This window comes from Lethenteron reissneri, chromosome 19 (genome assembly GCF_015708825.2).
Source record: "Lethenteron reissneri isolate LAM-NWPU_2019-01 chromosome 19, ASM1570882v1, whole genome shotgun sequence".
NCBI classification, from domain to species: Eukaryota; Metazoa; Chordata; class Hyperoartia; order Petromyzontiformes; family Petromyzontidae; genus Lethenteron; species Lethenteron reissneri.
The window spans coordinates 5,239,859-5,260,017 of NC_083797.1; the positions used below are offsets into that span (position 1 = coordinate 5,239,859).

At 45.7% G+C, this 20,159-nt stretch overlaps 2 protein-coding genes across 2 annotated transcripts in view; both read right to left on the reverse strand.

Moving 5' to 3' along the window:
• Window positions 1-806, reverse strand: part of CPQ (carboxypeptidase Q) — a 64,979-nt gene extending 64,173 nt beyond the window's left edge. Inside the window, exon 1 of the mRNA XM_061554220.1 lies at window positions 646-806. The gene's annotated coding sequence lies outside the window, so the exon portion shown is untranslated. The remainder of the gene's footprint in view (window positions 1-645) is intronic.
• Window positions 807-9,212: 8,406 nt separating this feature from the next.
• LOC133344193 (uncharacterized) overlaps window positions 9,213-20,159 on the reverse strand; it is a 120,295-nt gene continuing 109,348 nt past the window's right edge. The window contains exons 3-5 of the mRNA XM_061554221.1: window positions 19,912-20,024; window positions 13,489-13,676; window positions 9,213-12,901 (exon numbers count right to left, since the gene is read on the reverse strand). Coding sequence (XP_061410205.1) covers window positions 12,745-12,901; window positions 13,489-13,676; window positions 19,912-20,024 — 458 coding nt within the window. The 3' untranslated portion in view covers window positions 9,213-12,744. The remainder of the gene's footprint in view (window positions 12,902-13,488; window positions 13,677-19,911; window positions 20,025-20,159) is intronic.

Sequence of the window (20,159 nt, forward strand, 5' to 3'; positions counted from 1 at the left end):
GTCGATGTAGCATTCTTACAATAGACACATTATCCTCCGTGTCGCCTGCAATAGACTGATGGGGCAAGTGCTGTTAGCGAGCACCTATGAAGGCCGGCAAAGTACACGAATTGGGGGGGGGGAGGCAACACCACGCCCGGCCGCCTTTGTCTCCCCGGTGTCGATGTTTACACACCGCAGAGGGAACTCATTTTGAGGCTGAGTCGACCTAGGGGAGGCCCAGGAACGGTTCAGAAAATCGTCACTGGGTGTTGGCCGTGAACGGGAATCGAACTCGGGTGTCCAGGTCAGTAGCGCAGCGCGCTGACCGCTACATTACCGGCTCCCCATGTGCTACAGCAAAGACAAAGATCCCCCGTATAGCCTGTCACGTACACAAGCAGTACAGTACACACACAGTACAGTACACACACACAAGCAGTACAGTACACACAGTACAGTACACACACACAAGCAGTACAGTACACATACAGTACAGTACAGTACACACAAGTAGTACAGTACATATACTAGCTGTACAGTACACACATGCAGTACACACACAAGCAGTACAGTACACACACAAGCAGCACAGTACACACACGCAGTACAGTACGTACACAAGCAGTACAGTACACACACAAGCAGTACAGTACACACACGCACCGAGACACTTTGGCCGTGCGTTGCAAGCGCGGAACAAGGAGGAGGAGGAAGTCTGAGACGCCGAAGAGACGACCCGGCAGCCCCAGCGGCAGGAGCAGCTGATGGGGAACTTTGTTCTCACGTAGCAGCGATGCCAGTACACGGGGTAGGCCCCAGATGTCTCGTGACCCCCCTCCCTCCACTCCCCCCTCCCCTCCCTCCACTCCCCCCTCCCCTCCCCCCTCCACTCCCTCCCCTCCCCCCTCCCTCCACTCCCTCCCCTCCCCCCTCCACCCTCCCTCCCCCCTCCACTCCCCCCTCCCCTCCCTCCACTTCCCCCTCCTCTCCACCCCCTCCCTCCCCCCTCCACTCCCCCCTCCCTCCCCTCCCTCCTCCCTCCCTTCTACTTCCCTCCCTCCCTCCACTCCCTCCCTCCCCTCCACTCCCTCCATTCCCCCCTCCCCTCCCCCCTCCACCCCCTCCCCTCCCCCCTCCCTCCACTCCCTCCCCTCCCCCCTCCACCCTCCCTCCCCCCTCCACTCCCCCCTCCCCTCCCTCCACTTCCCCCTCCTCTCCACCCCCTCCCTCCCCCCTCCACTCCCCCCTCCCTCCCCTCCCTCCTCCCTCCCTTCTACTTCCCTCCCTCCCTCCACTCCCTCCCTCCCCTCCACTCCCTCCACTCCCCCCTCCCTCCACACCCCCCTCCCTCCCCCCCTCCACTCCCCCCTCCCCTCCCCTCCTTCCCTCCACTCCCCCCCTCCCCTCCCCTCCCTCCACTCCTCCCTCCACTCCCCCCTCCACCCCCCCTCCCCTCCCCTCCTCCCCCCGCTCCCCTCCCTCCACTCCCCCCTCCCCTCCCTCCACTCCCCCCTCCCCTCCCCCCTCCACTCCCCCCTCCACTCCCTCCACTTCCTCCACTCCCCCCTCCCCTCCCCCCTCCACCCCCTCCCCTCCCCCCTCCCTCCACTCCCTCCCCTCCCCCCTCCACCCTCCCTCCCCCCTCCACTCCCCCCTCCCCTCCCTCCACTTCCCCCTCCTCTCCACCCCCTCCCTCCCCCCTCCACTCCCCCCTCCCTCCCCTCCCTCCTCCCTCCCTTCTACTTCCCTCCCTCCCTCCACTCCCTCCCTCCCCTCCACTCCCTCCACTCCCCCCTCCCTCCACACCCCCCTCCCTCCCCCCCTCCACTCCCCCCTCCCCTCCCCTCCTTCCCTCCACTCCCCCCCTCCCCTCCCCTCCCTCCACTCCTCCCTCCACTCCCCCCTCCACCCCCCCTCCCCTCCCCTCCTCCCCCCGCTCCCCTCCCTCCACTTCCCCCTCCCCTCGCTCCACCTCCCCCTCCCCTCCCTCCACCCCCCCCCTTCCCTCCCTCCACCCCCCCTCCCCTCCCTCCACCCCCCCCTCCCTCCACCCCCCCCTCCCCTCCCTCCACTCCCCCCTCCCCTCCACTCCCCCCTCCCCTCCCTCCACTCCCCCCTCCACTCCCTCCACTCCCCCCTCCCCTCCCTCCACTCCCCCCTCCCTCCACTCCACTCCCCCCTCCCCTCCCCCCTCCACTCCCTCCACTCCCCCTTCCCTTCCCCCTCCCTCCCCTCCCCTCCCTCCACTCCCCCCTCCCCTCCCTCCACTCCTTTCCCTCCCCTCCCTCCACTCCCTCCCATCCCTCTCTCGACTCCCTCCCCCCTCCCCCCGTTTATTATATAAAACTTAATTTCTATATATTTTTTCGTATGTCAATGGGTGTGAAAACAGAAAGGAATAAGCCAAGGAACAACAAACATTTTTTTAGGGGCCGATTCAGACATCACTCACCGCCGATTGCTCACCAAGACAGTTTCAGTTTATTTGGTATAGCCCTGTGAGCCATTCGGCTCTTGGATCGGGTGCAACAAAACAAAAAACAAAAACATGAACAAGTAAACATCTTAAGGTGACTATGCGCAAACAGAAAAATCCAGGAAAAAACTGCAAAGTCTTCCAGAAAAAGCACCGTACACCAACGCTGTGTGCAAACATCCCAGTGGGATGCAAGTCTGCAAGTCAAACAACAACAACCACAAGACCTGCTGCGAAGGATGGCTGATGGAGGCAACACATGAAGCGAGTGCGGGGCCTGTAGTATATTTTTGTTACAAAGGGGTCCTAAATTAAAAAAACACGTAAATATTAAAACGCATTTTGTAACTCGCACAGTAAAGCAACTGTATTTTTTTTGCTATACAGCCAGGTAATACGACAAATCGCTAACCTTAAACACCCAGTCGTTCATAAAAGTTGAAGGCAGCATAGTACTATAGTAACAGAGCAAGTGCAGATTCACTGAACCGAAATGGATAGCTTGAAAGTGCGGGGACCGTAGCATATGTAGCTACTTGTGCGACTAGGATAATCCGGCACTGGCAACACAGGAAGGTGCTCGAGGGAAGAGCAAGATCATGATCCGAATTGACATCAAATATCAAACAATGCAACAATGGGATGGACGCTGTCCCAGGTGAAAAACGCAGCGACGGACGGAGAGAAGTGCAGAGTGACCGCCGGTGAAGGAAATCAATTATGACGTCTCGACGCCTGTGAAATTGCGTGGTCTGCCAGTACATGCCAGATTCATTATGTGGCCACACTGAAAATGATAGTTTAAGAACCCCTGGCCTCAAATATCCCTCACAAAGGTCAAGAGACTAGAAGAAGAAGAAAGATGATGAGCCTGGGTTGACTGCCCAACAATTTTAATTCACAAAAGTAGAATTAACGCAGACGCGCGTGCACGGTACACAACGCTTAACGTGAAATGTGCACAGTCGGTAAAACCCACGACAGCGTAACGTCGCCTGGAAATGGGATTTTCCCCTTTGACCCTTGTCTTCCCACTTTAAATTCCGCTCCATAGAGTTTCATTAGCTGCACACCATGCAACCGCCATGCAGGCTGCGAGCCAGGGAGCTATTGTCATCATTAATAGGGCACCGAGAGCACGGTGAAACATAATTGGCTGTTATTAGATTACAATAAAAAAAACCGATGTATATAGCGTCGAAATGCAACCTTATCTGAAGACGCTTTATAGAAACGGGCCGATTTATTTTATAGACAAGCGTAGATTCAGGATAATAAAAAAAGTAAAGTCTTGAGCCAGCATTTGAACAGGGACTGGGGGATTCAACATCATGGATATCTGGGGGGAATTGAGTTGCAGATATAGAGACAGCAGAGGAGAATGAGTGACCTCCCACTGAGTGAAGGTTGTCTGCAGCTTTTGACGGATAGATTCATTGTTGGAGTGAGGAGGAGGAGATAAAGGGGAGTAGGAGCGAAATGACGTGAGATGTAGTCAGGGGTTCAACCATGCATGGCGCTGTCAAAGGAGAGATGGAGTGCCCTATGGTGTCAAAAGTAGCAGAAAGGTCTAAAAGAACCAGGAGTGAGAGTGATCCATGATTTTGCAATTTCTCACAAGCAAGAAAGCTGATTCAGGTAAATTACATTGGTGGATCTTCTTGGTTCTTTCGGTAAAGTCACGTAGAATGGAAATAATAAAATAATGAAAATAAAACATAATAAAATAATTCTCACGACGTTTCGGCCACAACGCAAGCAGCCGTCCTCAGGTGAAGAACAGGTCTGTCGGGAAGACAGGTCTGTCGGGAAGACAGCGTCGGGAAGACAGCCCCATTCAGACGCTGTCTTCCCGACAGACCTGTTCTTCACCTGAGGACGGCTGCTTGCGTTGTGGCCGAAACGTCGTGAGAATTATTTTATGATGTTTTATTTTTATTATTTTATTATTTCCCTTCTACGTGACTTTACCGAAAGAACCAAGAAGATGAATCCCTGCAGTCACGAAAGCTTTAAATCGAGACCTTGGTGGAATTCAGATTGAATTGGGTTGCGGTCATCATGAAAGGAACGGTCTTTAAATAGATATAAATGAGATAACCTTTTCTCGGACTTTTGTGTTGAAATGGAGGCTTGAGATAGGATGGACACTTGCAGAGTGTGGATTTTTTCAGGATGAGAGCTACAGAAGCAATTATTGAGAACTAAGGAAACGGTACAACTGGATTGATGAATTTAATAATGTACCATGCTAGTGTGGGCAACAGTGAGGTATGAGTGTGGAGGGTAGAAGATCGAGGATAGAAGAATATTTTTTTTTAGCTTGAGGTGGTTTTAGTGATTTAAGTAATGAAATCTTGTTCTTTGGGTCTTTCGGTAAAGTCATGTAGATAGGTTCAAATCAATACAAATGAATATAAAATGAACAAAAATCTACGACGTTTCGATCACAACACAAGCGATCGTCATCAGGAGGAAAAGAGGGGGAAATCTGCAGACTGTTTTAAAGGTTTAAGTCAAGATTTCATGAAATCCTGATTTTTATACTTAAAAATACGTTGAAATATTAGTATATATTAATTACCCAATATTGGAATTCTGTGTTTTTAATATTTACTTTAGTTTCACTATATATAGTGTATATGTGTAATTTCAAAGTTGTGAAATGCGCACCCAGACCTTAAATATATTTTCTAAAATGTCTAACATACTGGACATCATCCAGAGGCAAAACATTGCCTCACATACTCTTTAGTTTTTTCGGTAAAGTCACGTAGGTTATAAAATAAAATAAATCACGACGTTTCGGGCGCAACACAAGCGTCCATCATCTGGTGGGAAAGCTTGGTGTGCTGCTGATGCAGACTGTTTAAAAAAAACTGTTTTAAAAACCAGTCTGCATCAGCAGCAGACCATGCTCTCCCACCTGATGACGGACGCTTGTGTTGCGCCCGAAACGTCGTGATTTATTTTATTTCTACCTACGTGACTTTACCGAAAGAACCAAAGAGTATGGATTCCTGCAGTCACGAAAGCTTCAAATCAAGATTGCCTCACATTTCCTCGCAGTTCTGTCCAGAGGCATTTATGAAAACTCTGCATGAATGCACCTGGTCCAAAATTTTCTAACAAATTGAAAAAAAACCGAATTAGATCTCAGCACTTACATCTAAAGACGTTTTTAAAGACTTAGGCTCCTGCGGTATTGCGATTAATTAGCTATTAAAATTATCACTTGCACCTCTGAGACTCTCTGCTGTCTAGCAATATGCTCACTGAGCAGTGAAAAATAATATGAAATTAAATATTTCTCTTGCACCCTACTTTAATGAGGCTGGAAATGGAGCAAACTCCCTCACGTGTCATAAGGTTGGCAACAACAGTCGAAATCTAATTGGGAGAAAAAATAAATGTCACAGTGTATATTGTCAACAGCAGATGCATTCTCCTCTCTAGCCATCACTTTGCATATTGAAGTAACATTGTTGACTGGTAGAAAACATATAACTGGCAGAGAATACATATAAATTACTATAAATTGTTGGCATCATAAATGCCAGTGAAAACTCCTGGCAAGCATTAAAGTAACGGTGAATCTCTTTTTTGCCACTTTCTATGTAATGATCTAGTCCATCATGAAGGATTCTTAAAATCTTGACAAATGCTTTGGCACATGATGAAGGTTCAATAAAAAAAGTATGAACTCTTATCTATTATATCTTCAAAAGTGTTTATTGCTGGTGACTTGGCGTTTTGAGCCGTGCTTACAAAACAAACACAAGCATGACACAACCAGCACAACTACTGTTCACTTTTTAAACCCAGCATGCTTTACGCCAGTATTCCATTACAATACTATCTTCAAAGACACAGCTATCAATAGGTTAGTTTTACATAGTATATGTGTGTCGGGTGGAGTGGCAAAGTGGTTTATTTTACTGTGCTCTAAAGTCAGTTACCCGAGTTTAATTCCCTTCCATGGCTAACATCTGTGGCGAGTGATGTCCGAAGCAGTCGCAATAAAGTGACTTTCTCCAACCTCACTCTGTCAGGTTTGACCAAGCGCTATATGCAGACAAAGTGGCCCACGCTTGGCTTACCTTCATCAATGTATCTGGCTGATATTTTTACGCACACTACTGTACTGAACAAATAAACACACGTGCAGTGCGACGGAAAAAAAAAACCTTTAGAGAACATGTTTCTTTCTCCACGTCGTAATGTCAAGATCAAAGTGGTGGGTGGGAGTCCATCAGCTGTTATAATCAAAGCTGCACGCTTAGTTAGCGGTGCAGAGCAAGGGTTCAATGATAAAATTGGGTGTCATTAGGAACATATGTATGTTGAACCTCTTTCACATCGTACGTAGCCAACCGTGCTAATCGGAGATGCGGCGGGGAAGACAACAAACTAAACACACAAATCAGTTATAAAGGAATGAGTTTTCAACCTTAGATTTAAAAGTGCATAGCTCCCAGTGGCTTCCTAATGTCGGAAGGAAGAGCGTTCCAGACGGGCGCAGAAGCGCATCCGAAAGCGTTCAAAGCGGTGACCGTCTGTGTTTGATGGCCAGCCAAAAGCCGCTGCTCACGAGGATGACCGGAGTTCGCGTGATGACGGTTAATGCTCCTTGGCGAGATTTGGTAGGTATCGTGGTTGGTTACGGGCTCTGATGCAATTCAATAGGGGCCCTCCCCCTCTTCAAAGCCCGGCGCCTGAGCTGCTTTGACCCATGGGACCCCCTGCTCCGGGTTCAGTTCCATTTCCTGCACGTTCCATAGCCACGCCACTGGGTGTGCAAACAGGTATCATCCATGATTAAATAACGAGAATTAGACGGCAGTTTTCAACTGCACGGTTGACATGCTGGCAACGTCTTCCTTACATACATAAAGTAAAAGTGTACGCCACTGGGTGTGCAAACAGGTGTAGTGACATAGCGCTGACTGTTGGACAGCTGCAGCAACTGCAGGTGGGCACTTAGCGCTCATGCTGTTGAGTATATACACGGTGTGTGTGCCGGCAGGGCAGAGGAACTGGGGCAAGGGTCACGATAGACCTCGTCTGGAAGCCCCTGGAACCTTCTAGAGGGTTTGAGAAGGGAGGCACGGCTAGGGCGGAGCCAAGACGCGCTGAGGGGAATAAAAGCGGCGGAGAGCGAGAGCTCCGGGCTGCCGGTTCTGGGATTGGACTCGTCTCGTCGTCGCTGCCCTCGTCGCTGACCTCGTCGCTGCCGCCTTCGCCCGATCATTGTGCGGCCGGACAGCGGTTGGCTGTCCCAGTTGACGCCGTCGATGCAACGCGGACAGAGTCGTGTCTGGGACGGGGCGCGCAGCAGCGGGGTCGCGTGTGGGAGAGAGAGGGGGCCCGAGTTGTGGCGTGAGTTCAGCAAGAACGAATAAAGAGGGCAGAACCCAGTCTCCGGCTGACTGTGTGTGCGACGCACGCCACCCACATGCACAGACGACACTACACAGGTATCATCCATGATTAAATAACTAGAATTAGATGGCGGTTTTCGACTCCACGGTTGACATGCTGGCAACGTCTTCCTTACATACATACATGAAGTAAAAGTGTACGCCAAAAACCCGAATCGCTCGCGTGATCTTGAATAGGCCAATAACAGGAGCATTTTAAACCAGCACAGCCGAGGCGCTGGCGAACACCCAGGGGCTCTCATATCTCGATTAGGGCATGCGTCGTCAACGCCTTGGCAGGCAAGTGGAGGTTTAGAGGGATGAGACTCATTTGATACATTAGTTCATACTATCAAGTGTTTTGCAATTTTATTGGCTCGAGATCAAATGTCTAACTATAAGTCTTAAACAAATGGATATCTTCACATACATCCTGTACATTGCTTTTTTACATGCATACAAGTCTAAAACATTTTGTTCGATACCTGACTTCACTTACAAATTAGCTAACACAGTATCATTCAAGTTGACATTTGCCCAAAACAATATTAAAGTACACCCGCACCAAGGCTCTTTTTTACATAAAATGCATTGCTGCATTAACCTCGCTTGAAGTTTTCCCGGCACGAAGCAAACATTCTCTCTTCCATGGCATTTCAACGACGCCGTGGCAACGACGCTGTAGAAACGTGTGTGGCATCACCCGCCTTGCTCTACGACGATGTCACCAATACGGCAAGAGACACGCATACAAAACCTAACCTCAAAGGTTTGACGCGCCGCTAAGAACGGCCACGGCCCCCCCCCCCCCCATCGAAAACGTCGCCTGTTATGCTGAGGGCTGCGCAGATTTAGGGGCCGTCCATAAATGACGTCACGCGATTTTGGACGATGTTTGACCCCCCCTCACCTCGTCACATGGCGTCACAAAAGTCAGACCCCCCTCTCAAATATGACGTCACAAAGCTCTGCCCCCCCCCCCCCCACAAAAAAACATGCTTCAAATCGCTTTAAACTATTGTCATTCTCATGCCTATTTAATGTGCCTCTGCACTCTGATGTTGAAGGAGAAAACATGTATTACAAAAGTATATTTAATTAAGTAGAACGTGTTGTCTATATGTATTTAAAGTTGCGCATTTTGATGTGACGTCACATTTCTCAAACCCCCCTCGTCACACATCGTCACAAATGTCTGACCCCTCCCCCCCTACCTAGGTGCGTGACGTCATTTATGGACGGCCCCCTACGAACGCGTCGTCGTTTGTAACCCCGTGCACGGCATCGCTTGCCACACCGACTCGTTTCTCAGCACGCGATTCGCCAATCGGAAGCACGTGGCCACTCTGGACAACAGCATCGTCCATTTTATTTGAAAAACAAATACAGAACACAGTACACGATTATGTTTATAACAGTTACAGTACAACGCAACGTCGTCTTTATCCGAGTCCCCATAAAGAACGAAAGCACTTTAATTTTGCGAGTAGTAGTTAGCTCAGACGGTATGCAGATGTATCCCCCTCTATATACAATGCTTTATTCTAATTATAACATGTTATAGTGAACGCCGAATGATTAGCTTTTTTTTTACTTTATGTTTAAACATGGATATTATATTACCTTTGTTTTAAAGCCTGGTGTTTTTTTTCTAATTAAAATGAAATAATGCGTATGGAAAGAAAAAAAAACAGATTTCGTTATTGATGGAAGTTCACGATGCACTTAGCCTGAGTTACTGCCTACATAATGTGAATATTACAGTGTGTCGATGTCCATAAAGTAACCGCTTAGGGGCCATCCATTTAGTACGTACGCATGGAGGGGGGGTTAACCCAAATGCGTACACTGGCGTATGGGGGGTATACTGACAATGTACGCATAGGAAGCCTCGATAATAATTGTACAGGGAGGGGGGGGAGAGGGGTCAAGTTTTGATAGATTTTTGCGTATGTATTAAATGGATTGCCCCTTTGTAGAGCCTTGGAAAGATACCTCAACTGAACAATATAATCAATACAGAAGGAAAGCCATACTAACATTGCATATGCTTATCATAAGGTTATTTTTTTCAAATGACCTTTCATAAGCAAATATCCAGAATTGTTGTATTGGTGATTGCCAATTATTCTGAGATCAAAAGCGCCATAGTGATGATGCTGATGATGAGGGTTTAATTTCTGCCAGGTCCTGTCTGGGTTGGCAAACCCGAAAATATTTCGAGCACCCATCAACACCACATCTATAATACCTCTTGCTATGAGTCACAGAGCCGACTGTTCCAGCCTGCCAGCGAACCAGACAATATTCAGTGAGAAATTAAGCCCTAATAATTATGATGATGATAATAACAAGAAAACCTATAATCGCAAGTGACGTTTCATTTTTGCATTAAGGGAGAAATATAGCATCAGAAGGAAGGTCAGCAATAGCGGAAAAGTTCATTGTAAAAGCAAGTAAGAGACGCATTTCATTTGAAAAAGCACGAAGAAAAGCTTTGGCAGGGCCCACTGAATGGGCAAATCATAATTAATACACAAAATTATATTACCTCTTGTGCAGGAAAACCATGCCAGATTTTTTTTTATAAACTGTATAAATAGCAATAATGTGAATCAAAGACCTAAAAAGAACGATTGTGACAACTACTACGGCTACTACTACCACCTGTGAATGTTTAAAACAAACCCCGCAGTACAGCATTGTCAACAGCACTTACAATTGTGATACCACGTGAACAGTCGTCTTTTTTTGCAAATTGCATGAATTGGGAGAAAAAAAACAATCATTTTAAGCCAATGAAGTTTAACTAAATTGAGAAACGTATTGACAGCAAAGCAGGCAAAACAGAGCTTAAGTGAATACGAAGTTCTCTATTGTTTAAACCCTTACAGTATAATAAATGCATTTAATATGCTTGATAAAACAGACTTTTTTTCTTAAAATAAATGTGAGCATTCTATTAATTTGATATTTTAAATGATTGTTTAGGATTAAATAACAATCACATGAGAAAAAAATATATGAGATGTTTTTGTTGTTGTTGCAAATAGGACTTCAAGAAAGCAACAAATGAGGACGCATCTTGCGACGGAATGTGCATAAAGGTGTGCGGCCAATACCGGGCAGTAGCCGAGAGATTTACGCGTTCAAAAACATCGCTAGAAACTCTCACGATATGAGCATCTGAATAGCACGAAGAGAAAAACAATATATAGCATCATCCTGATTAAAACAGCACGGTTGGCATATTAAAGAAAGAACACGATTCATCAATTGTATCCTCTGGTGCAGCCAGCTAACTGTGAAGCACACTGAAAACAAAAGACACGCTTAAAAGATGCACACGTATTTAAATTACATAATAGATACCTAAACTCCTTGCAGTCATTTATGCCACCACACGCTGGTGAGTTTTAGGCGGCGTGGATATCACGTATTAAGTTGAACTTCTTTCGCACCGTACGTAGCCGACTGCGCTAGTCGGAGGTGCCGATTTCAACAGACGGCAGTGGGTGAGGGTGGGGACGAGTGGGACAACACGTTACAGCCTTTCGTGTGAATCCACTGCGAGATCGGGGCGAGCCCACACCGTGCGGTTATGGGGGTTATTTGACCATACTTGACCACGGGTCGGCGCGTGCGTGGAGCACAGATTGTAGTTAAGTCTGAATTCTTGTTATGCTTGTGGTAGCAGAGAAGTACAGGACAACTGCGTATGCTCCCTACGGCACTGCCCTCCAGGACTAAACGTAAAGAGGGACCGAAGCTCAGTCTCGCTGAAAGGCACGGGCAAAATACCACACGCGTCACTACTTCGTGGTGGTGAATTTGTTTATATAAACAAGCCTAATGTTTGGCCCGGTGTGATGGCACACCAACAACATGAAGAAGCAATTTCATTAAAAGTGAACGGAACTAAATTAAACCGTTTTAAAACGCGAGTGTTTTTCTTAAGTATTCACCGGAAAGAAGGAAAAATATCAAACCTAAACATATATATATCACTCAAATGAACTAGCAATGCCTGGCTTATACTGGCGTGTGGCCTATATGCAACATTTTTTTTATTTTTTGTTATTTTGTACAAAAAATAAAGCACGGTTTGCCAAATATCACATCTGTTATAGCCGGATGAGAAAAAAACATGATCACTGCTGCTTGAGTTTAACACCTAGCATAATAAGCTGCACAGCAAGAAATAACCAAAGGCAAACAATCACTGACACATTGAAAAAGTCTGCCAGCTTTTTTTCTAGATTTACAGGGTCAAAGTAAATGTATGGAAGCACTAACTTAATTTAACAAAATTGGTATCAGTTGTTTGGAGTTCTTGCACATGAACAACACGAATCGAAATGCCAATGGCATTAAAATATGCCACAGTGTTCATCACTTAACCCTTTCATCTACAGACACCTGAGAAACCAGATTAGAATTAAAATGTCATCAAGTTCTCTATTAACTTTCGACGCACAGTATTTGTTTTTATGACACCACGTGTTGTTCTTAATCCCTGTTCCCACTGCAGACGACCTTTAAGGTCTGGTGTCAGGTCAACTGCTCAAAAGCTGAGGGATCTAGCATAAGGAAGCGATGGTAATGGTGTGGTAGCATCACTAGCAGTGGCCAAGATGACCTCCTGACCAAGCCAAACATATGTTTACACATACTGTAGATGCAAAGGGTAAATATCAAATCGCTCACGTACGCTAAATTACCTCTCTTCAATTTAATTAAATAAGTTAATGGTTCCATGGCTGGGCTGGCCCTTCTGGGCAGGCGTTGGTGCATGTCGTGCATTGCTTGGGGTTGGGGAGGAGCTGGTGGCCCTCACTGCTGGGCCCAAGGAACTACATTGGGCCCTCATCGTTGGGGGCCTTTTGGTACGCCAGGTTGGTCTTGTAGGGTAGCGGTCCGGCCACCGAGAAGCTGCCGGCCTCCTTCTTCCGCATGCGGTACACCAGGAAGAGGATGAGGAAGACGGCGAAGAGGAGGCCCACTGCGCCTCCGGCGATGATGGCTGCAAGGTACGCACGCGCACTCAGTTATTGTTATTCACAAGGTATTATCAAATGATGCATTAGGCGTACACACACACACACACGTACGATGCTGCCATGGCTTAACGGTTAGATCGCTGGACTTGCAATGCAGAAGCCGTTGGTTCGATCTCCCGGTGCAGCAGTTGAAACAATGGCCATGTTTCTTCAATTCTCCCACCAACCCCACCGTCTCTCGTGGGCGCCACGGTGGCGAGATGTCAACTACCTCGCCTGATATGCAGGAGGTCGTGGGTTCAATCCCGACGCTGATGCATATATATTTGGAGTTCGTATATTCTCCCCGTGGTCACGTGGATTTTTCTCTGGTGCTCTGGTTTTTCCCTACACATTTAGAAACGTGAGGCAATTACATCTCGCCACTAACAAGGCCCCTTGTACAATTTTGAAAAAATATATATTTTACCCGGCGAAAACATCGCAGTCATATGGAAGTATTTTAATAAGCGTAAGAAAGGAAGCACGTTGAAATTTAATCCGTTTAATGGGACGAGCAGACGGAGCTGGCGAGCAGAGCGAAAGCGTGCGGCAGCAGCTGGCTCCTCACCGGCCAGAACTTCCGTGCGGTCCAGGAGGCTTGCGCCGTGGGATCTTGTGAGCAGAAACGTCGTAGGGGGAGCTGCCCTCTGGTGCCAGGCCACGCTGGATCCAGGGGTCAGAGGGCGTCTCCGTCCCGGTCTCTCCAGCGGAGCCGCTCTCCTCAGGATAGTCCTCGGCCGACTCCCCGACCAGCAGCTGCAAGGTGGCAGAGGGCGCGGAGAATGTGAAGAGCCACGGTCACATGGTGCAGGAGGAGCTGGAGAGTGCACACTTGCCTCAAACGTCTCAGAACCCCGTGAACTCCGGGGTGACATTTCTTACACTCAGATGGTGCCGTTTTTTATTTTTTTATGGGGACAAATACAGTTTTGCATTGACCTAATTATAGTCGGGTTAATGGAATTGGATCAATAATAGGGCGCCACGGTGGCGAGATGTTAACTACCTTACCTGGTATACAAGAGGTCGTGGGTTCGATCCCGTTTTTGACAATGCCTGTATACTTAGAGTTTGCATGTTCTCCTTGTGGTCGTGTGGATTTTTCTCTGGGTCCTCTGGTTTTTCCCTCCACATTTAGAACCAACATGGGTTTAGAGTATTTGGCTGCCATACATTCCCACGTGATAAGTCACTTCGTTGAGCTATCATTTGTGACCAGGTCACTTCTGAAAAAGAGCTAGAGAGCTCAGTGGACCTTACCTGGTAAGATAAAAATAGTTTAGTTTAGAATTGATGAACCTATCTTAAGGTGAGATGATCTTTCCGTGAAATGTGGTCCATGTGTATTTATAATGATGCCAATAAATATTCTGAGTGTGTTGCCTTCTTAGCCACTTATGCTTTGTGGTCATTTTTGAAATTCGCACACTCTGCTGTAGGTGCATTTTTTTTGCGGCAACGAAATAACCTTTCATAAACCCTGTTCAATAGTGTAATGGAAGAACATCTCTCATGGCTGACTGCAGGGAGATAATGATGGTCGTTTGGTGTAAATCTATCAAGAGGCCAGTGTGCCACCGGGGAGAGCGAGTATCATTCCAGGAAGGGAGTGACAATTCATTCCCCCCAACAAAGGGATTTTCTGAATCGTTACGATCCAGTTGTGATTCGATTACAGAATCTGATACGAATGTTTCAGGATGCGTTTTATTAGCATAATACCGAATTATCTTTCATTAATCATTATACCCCATAGGATATGTTACAGTTAATCATAATATAAACAGTGGACTGTTGGATTGAAATAAAAGAACTCCCATAGGTTGAACACATAATTTACTTGTGTACGTGCTACAAATGCCGCACCTCAAATTAGCACAGTTGGCTATGTATGGTGCGAAAGAAGTTCAACATGCATACAAGACTACAGTATTATATCTCGGAAAAAAGGATGGAAAACATTGATTATTTTAGCAATAACCGTTTGGGTCTGTCCAGAATATAAGATGTATTGACATAGGGAGGTGTGAATGCATGCCGAAGCAATTTTATATTAAACAATTTTCATAAAATCATGATGAAGGTCCATGCGCTGCTGGCTTCTTAGGGCCACAATATTGCAATATAATTCTGCGTTAAATGCATAATCCTGCAATGACTGGACACATATTAATGTTCGGCTGCTCATCAGCGATTTTAATATCCTCCACAGTCAATTAAGGCCAACAACAAAGCTGCCTGCCCTATGGAAATAGTGAGATTGATCGGAACACTTTCTGATGACATTATTGCCAAGCAATAGCTCCAGGCATCTCAATGAATAATAAACAATGATTCATTTTCCGAGAGGAGCCTCAAGCGCAAGCGGTTTCTTTTACGTTCACAAAACAGCATGGCAAATATTGCAAAAACACCGCTTTGACTCACACACACACACAATCGCACTTCGCAAACCCAGAGGCCACAATCTCAAGATGGCCACTTGGCTCCTGAGCAGCAGTTACATCGCGTCGGCCATCATCCGTACTGGGTGCACACAACATCTCGTGTGCTGGGAGTTAACTGGCCATTTGGGAAATGTTCTCTGGGTTCATGATAGTGCGATGCTATTACAAGCCCTTGCGAATTGCATCATGGCGTACCTAGGCGTTGTAAAGGCGAACCCCGCTGGCAGAAATTGCAACGTCTGGAGCGCTGATAAATTGCTTACAAGAACTGGCTGCAAAGTAAAACTGCCGAGGGATTTATTGGTATAGTTCCACAGCAGCGCGCTGTAAATCTAACCAAAATGCTTCATGCGTTGTTAAACAGTGCTTTTAAAAGATCCCGTCACTCAGCCAACGCGTAACTTTATTCTATTATTTCAATACATTGCATGCATTTTTTTGAGTAGCTATTGTATTAATAGTAATTTGAATGTATAAAACATTGAACGACAATAATAGTGTCTCTTGAAAGTAGTCATGGTGTAAATTGGATATCTTCTAGAAGCATTAGAGGTATAGAGAGCAGACCCAAGGATTTACAAACATTGATCGCGATCAAATTCAGCCTGACCTCACCGTTTCACACAAAACGAATGCAACCGTTGTTCATACTCTCGTCACGTTAATGATTCATTGTTATTTTGACAAAAACAACTTTTTTTGGGGCTAAATGTGATTTGAAAATGTTTAATATAATTTCACAGAAGTGCTATAAATCTTAAAAGTCTATCACGATGGACGGAATTATCAAGGGTTAAACGCCTCTAATTTTATTTTCTCACGATTGTAATAAACCTAAAATGTATACCCTCATTTGAACTAAAATGTTATTTATTTACTTTTGCAGTTCCCCTTATATCTCAATTGCATTCATATTGCCATTTTCACTTGGCCTTCGTTTGTTTTTCTTCATATGTTTACTTCTTGGAAGCAAATTAATAATCAGTATATTTATAGGCTTCATAAAACCTGTAAAATTGTACAATAATTTGGTATTTCATTGTATTTCACACTGGAATTTGGCTTCACTGTATCGAATCATTAATTTTGACCCATATCTTCATTGAAAAAAGCCTCCCGTCTCTGTGGGTTCCTACATGCTTAAAAATAGACGCAGTAAATCCAGATCATTTGTGTAGGCCCAGATGTACAATTATTTTTCGTGGCAGTATGAGACTGGGTGCATTTGAAGGATAACTCAACGAAGGATAATGTAAATTGCAATGTCAGTCTAATACCTGTGGCATTTGTAGTTTCGCTTATTTGTCTGCTTTACGCCATACACCACGACTGGAAAAAATTAACCCGTAAAAACAAAGTTTTTCACTATAAATCCTTTATATGCGTGGCGGCTAGAGTCCTCTCGTCCTCTGGCTTGAGATGGCTGCCACCTATGGGTCAGATGATTGCCTGCCACCATTAAGCAATTGGTAAATAAATATAATATTTTTGTCCTAAAAAGTGTAAAATTTTGGAAATTTATTTTTCACAAACATTAATTGTCACGCACAAACGAGTCTGTGTGGAAAATGTCAGCTCGATTGGATCACGGGAAGTGGGTTAAAAAACGACCGAAAGATTTGCACGGTCCTAAGCAAGCAAGCAAACTTAATATAAAGGATTTAAAAAGAGCCTCCACTATAGGTCAAGAAAACGCCTCTCGAGGGCATTTGGCCTACTCTTCCATGCAGGTCAAATATCTTGGAAGAAGTGTGAGTACCCACACTTTACCCCACTGCATGTGACCCGCTGATCGACAAATGCCCGTCGTTTCAATTCTAAACGGGGAGATATACATGCACCGGCGAGTTCTGGATTGCCAACCAGTCCAGTCGTCATTGCGCTAACCTTTGCACCACGGCATAATCCTGACATTATAGTGGATTAATGCTCAGCATTAAGCGTCCTTGCAGGCAATGGGCAGTAGCAACCGCACGGTGGATTATGAGACATCTCCTTTACCAGTGGCAAAATATAGTAGTAGGTTTTTACCCTTTCAACTGGTACAAAAACTGACACCTTTATACAAGGCATCATGTTTGCAATAACCACATCACAAGCAGTCAAAATGCAAACAAAAAGAAACAACTCTGATGATGATAATGATATGCACTGCCCTTGAAGTTGATTGGTCCACATCCGAGACAGCTTTTCTTAGAGCCTAGTCTCCATTGGTGTTGGACCAGATGACGCCGAAAGGCGTACAACTCAAAGACAGTGCACTATCAGAGACATTGACTGCTTGTGTTGTGGTTATTGCAAACATGATGCCTTGTATAAAGGTGTCAGTTTTTGTACCAGTTGAAAGGAAAAAAACCTATTACTATATTTTGCCACTGGTAAAGGAGGTCTCATAGTGTAAATGCTTACCCCGAGCTCTCAATACTCTGATAGTGCGCTGTCTTTGAGTTGTACGCCTTTTGGCGTCATCTGGTCCAACACGAATGGAGACTAGGCTCTAAGAAAAGCTGTCTCGGGTGTGGACCAATCAACTTCAAGGATAGTGCATATCATTATTATCATCAGAGTTGTTTCTTATTGTTTGCATTTTGACTGCTTGTGTTGTGGTTATTGCAAATATGATGCCTTGTATACAGGTGTCAGTTTTTGTACAAGTTGAAAGGGTAAAAACCTATTACTATATTTTGCCACTGGTAAAGGAGGTCTCATAGTGTAAATGCTTACCCCGAGCTCTCAATACTCTGATAGTGCGCTGTCTTGGAGTTGTATGCCTTTTGGCGTCATCTAGTCCAACACCAATGGAGACTAGGCTCTAAGAAAAGCTGTCTCGGGTGTGGACCAATCAACTTCAAGGACAGTGCATATCATTATCAAAGTTGTTTCTTTTTGTTTGCATTTTGACTGCTTGTGTTGTGGTTATTGCAAACATGATGCCTTGTATAAAGGTGTCAGTTTTTGTACCAGCTGAAAGGGTAAAAACCTACTACTGCACGGTGGATGTCGATTCAGTGGAACGTTTACGAGAGTGGCTAGAACCCTCTCGCACGCGACCTCGTAATCAGATGTGAAATGGGGAAGTGGGCTGTGCGGTGTGGTGGAAGTCTGGGAGACTGTACCTCTGGTTTAAGGCTGGCATTATAACACATTGGGGCTAATGCGAGCACTGCGAGCGATAAACACTGCCTAAACGCACACGTAGTTGGATGAGGACAACTTCCCCTCGACATCTTCTTGGTTCTTTCGGTAAAGTCACGTAGAATGGAAATAATAAAATAATAAAAATAAAACATAATAAAATAATTCTCACGACGTTTCGGCCATAACGCAAGTAGCCGTCCTCAGGTGGAGAACAGGTCTGTCGGGAAGACAGAGTCTGAATGAATTCAGACTGTCTTCTCGACAGACCTGCGTTGTGGCCGAAACGTCGTGAGAATTATTTTATTATGTTTTATTATTCTATTATTTCCATTCTACGTGACTTTACCGAAAGAACCAAGAAGATGAATCCCTGCAGTCACGAAAGCTTTAAATCGAAATTCCCCTCGACAGTTGGAATCTGAATGGCCAGATTTTAAAATCAGTGATTCCGAGGTTTAATTTCTGATTAAATATTCTCCGCGGGTCCCACAAACCCCAATCTTCTGGACTCCCCCTTGACCCCCCCCCCACCCAAATAACTGGGTGGTAGGGGGTAAGCACCTCCAGCTAAAATTTATCCCGAGCAGTTTCTTAACGCACAGCGAACAATATAACTGTTTTTTTTTATAAACATGCGTTTATATATTATAACCGAAGCAACAAACTTAAAATTGTTTATTTGCCTGCTCATTTTCTGTCAAAAAGTAAACAAACATTCCAAATGTCTTGTCGGTTCGGAAAAAAATCTGACAAAACGATGATCCATAGGCCTAAATAAATAACCCCCGCCTCACCCCAGTGCACAAACAACAGCCCCCCGCCCACCCCCCCAGTTCATAGCCCACGGCCACCCACAGGTTCAAAAGCACGGAGCGTTTAATGCAAGGACGATCGTATTTAACAGGTCGGCGGTCCGTTTCCATAAACGTGGAAAACAAGGGAGACTCCAAGCATTGCCACCACACGGACACGTGCACATGGCGTTGGTGGCACAGAGAAGTCGAACATTAAAAGGGGAGAAACTAAAAGGAGGGGTACATGTGCCCTCATCTTTTTATATCCTTTATATTAAGTTCACTTGCTTGCTTGCTTGCGTGCTTACGACCGTGCAAATATTTCGGTCGTTTTTTAACCCACTTCCCGTGATCCAATCGAGCTGACATTTTGCACACAGACTCGTTGTGCGTGACAATTTATTTTCGTGAATTTTTTTCCCAAAATTTTCCACTTTTTAGGAAAAAAAAAATTTCACTAACACAATCATATATTTTTCCTAAACACAGAAAATTATTCTGGACATAAAGGATTTATAGTGAAAAACTTTGTTTTTACGGGTTAATTTTTTCCATTCTAAAATAAGCACAAGGGGGGGGGGGCAGAGATCAGACTGCCGTCATTAAAGGTACCTTTACTGTGTTCTGCGTCGTTGTTGGCAAAACCATGGTCGGGTTGGTCACCATCTTCTCGCCCTTGTGAGGTGTGTGCACGTTCCAGCCCTGGTCTTGCTCCGATAAATCACCTGGGTAAGGGTCCGGGCGTGGACAACAGATGTATTCAACAGATGTATTCAGATAATTCAAGACACGGCTCCCACAAGTGTCAACGTGGGCACCTGCCCATCATCATCATCATAAGCCATGACCAGTCCACTGCT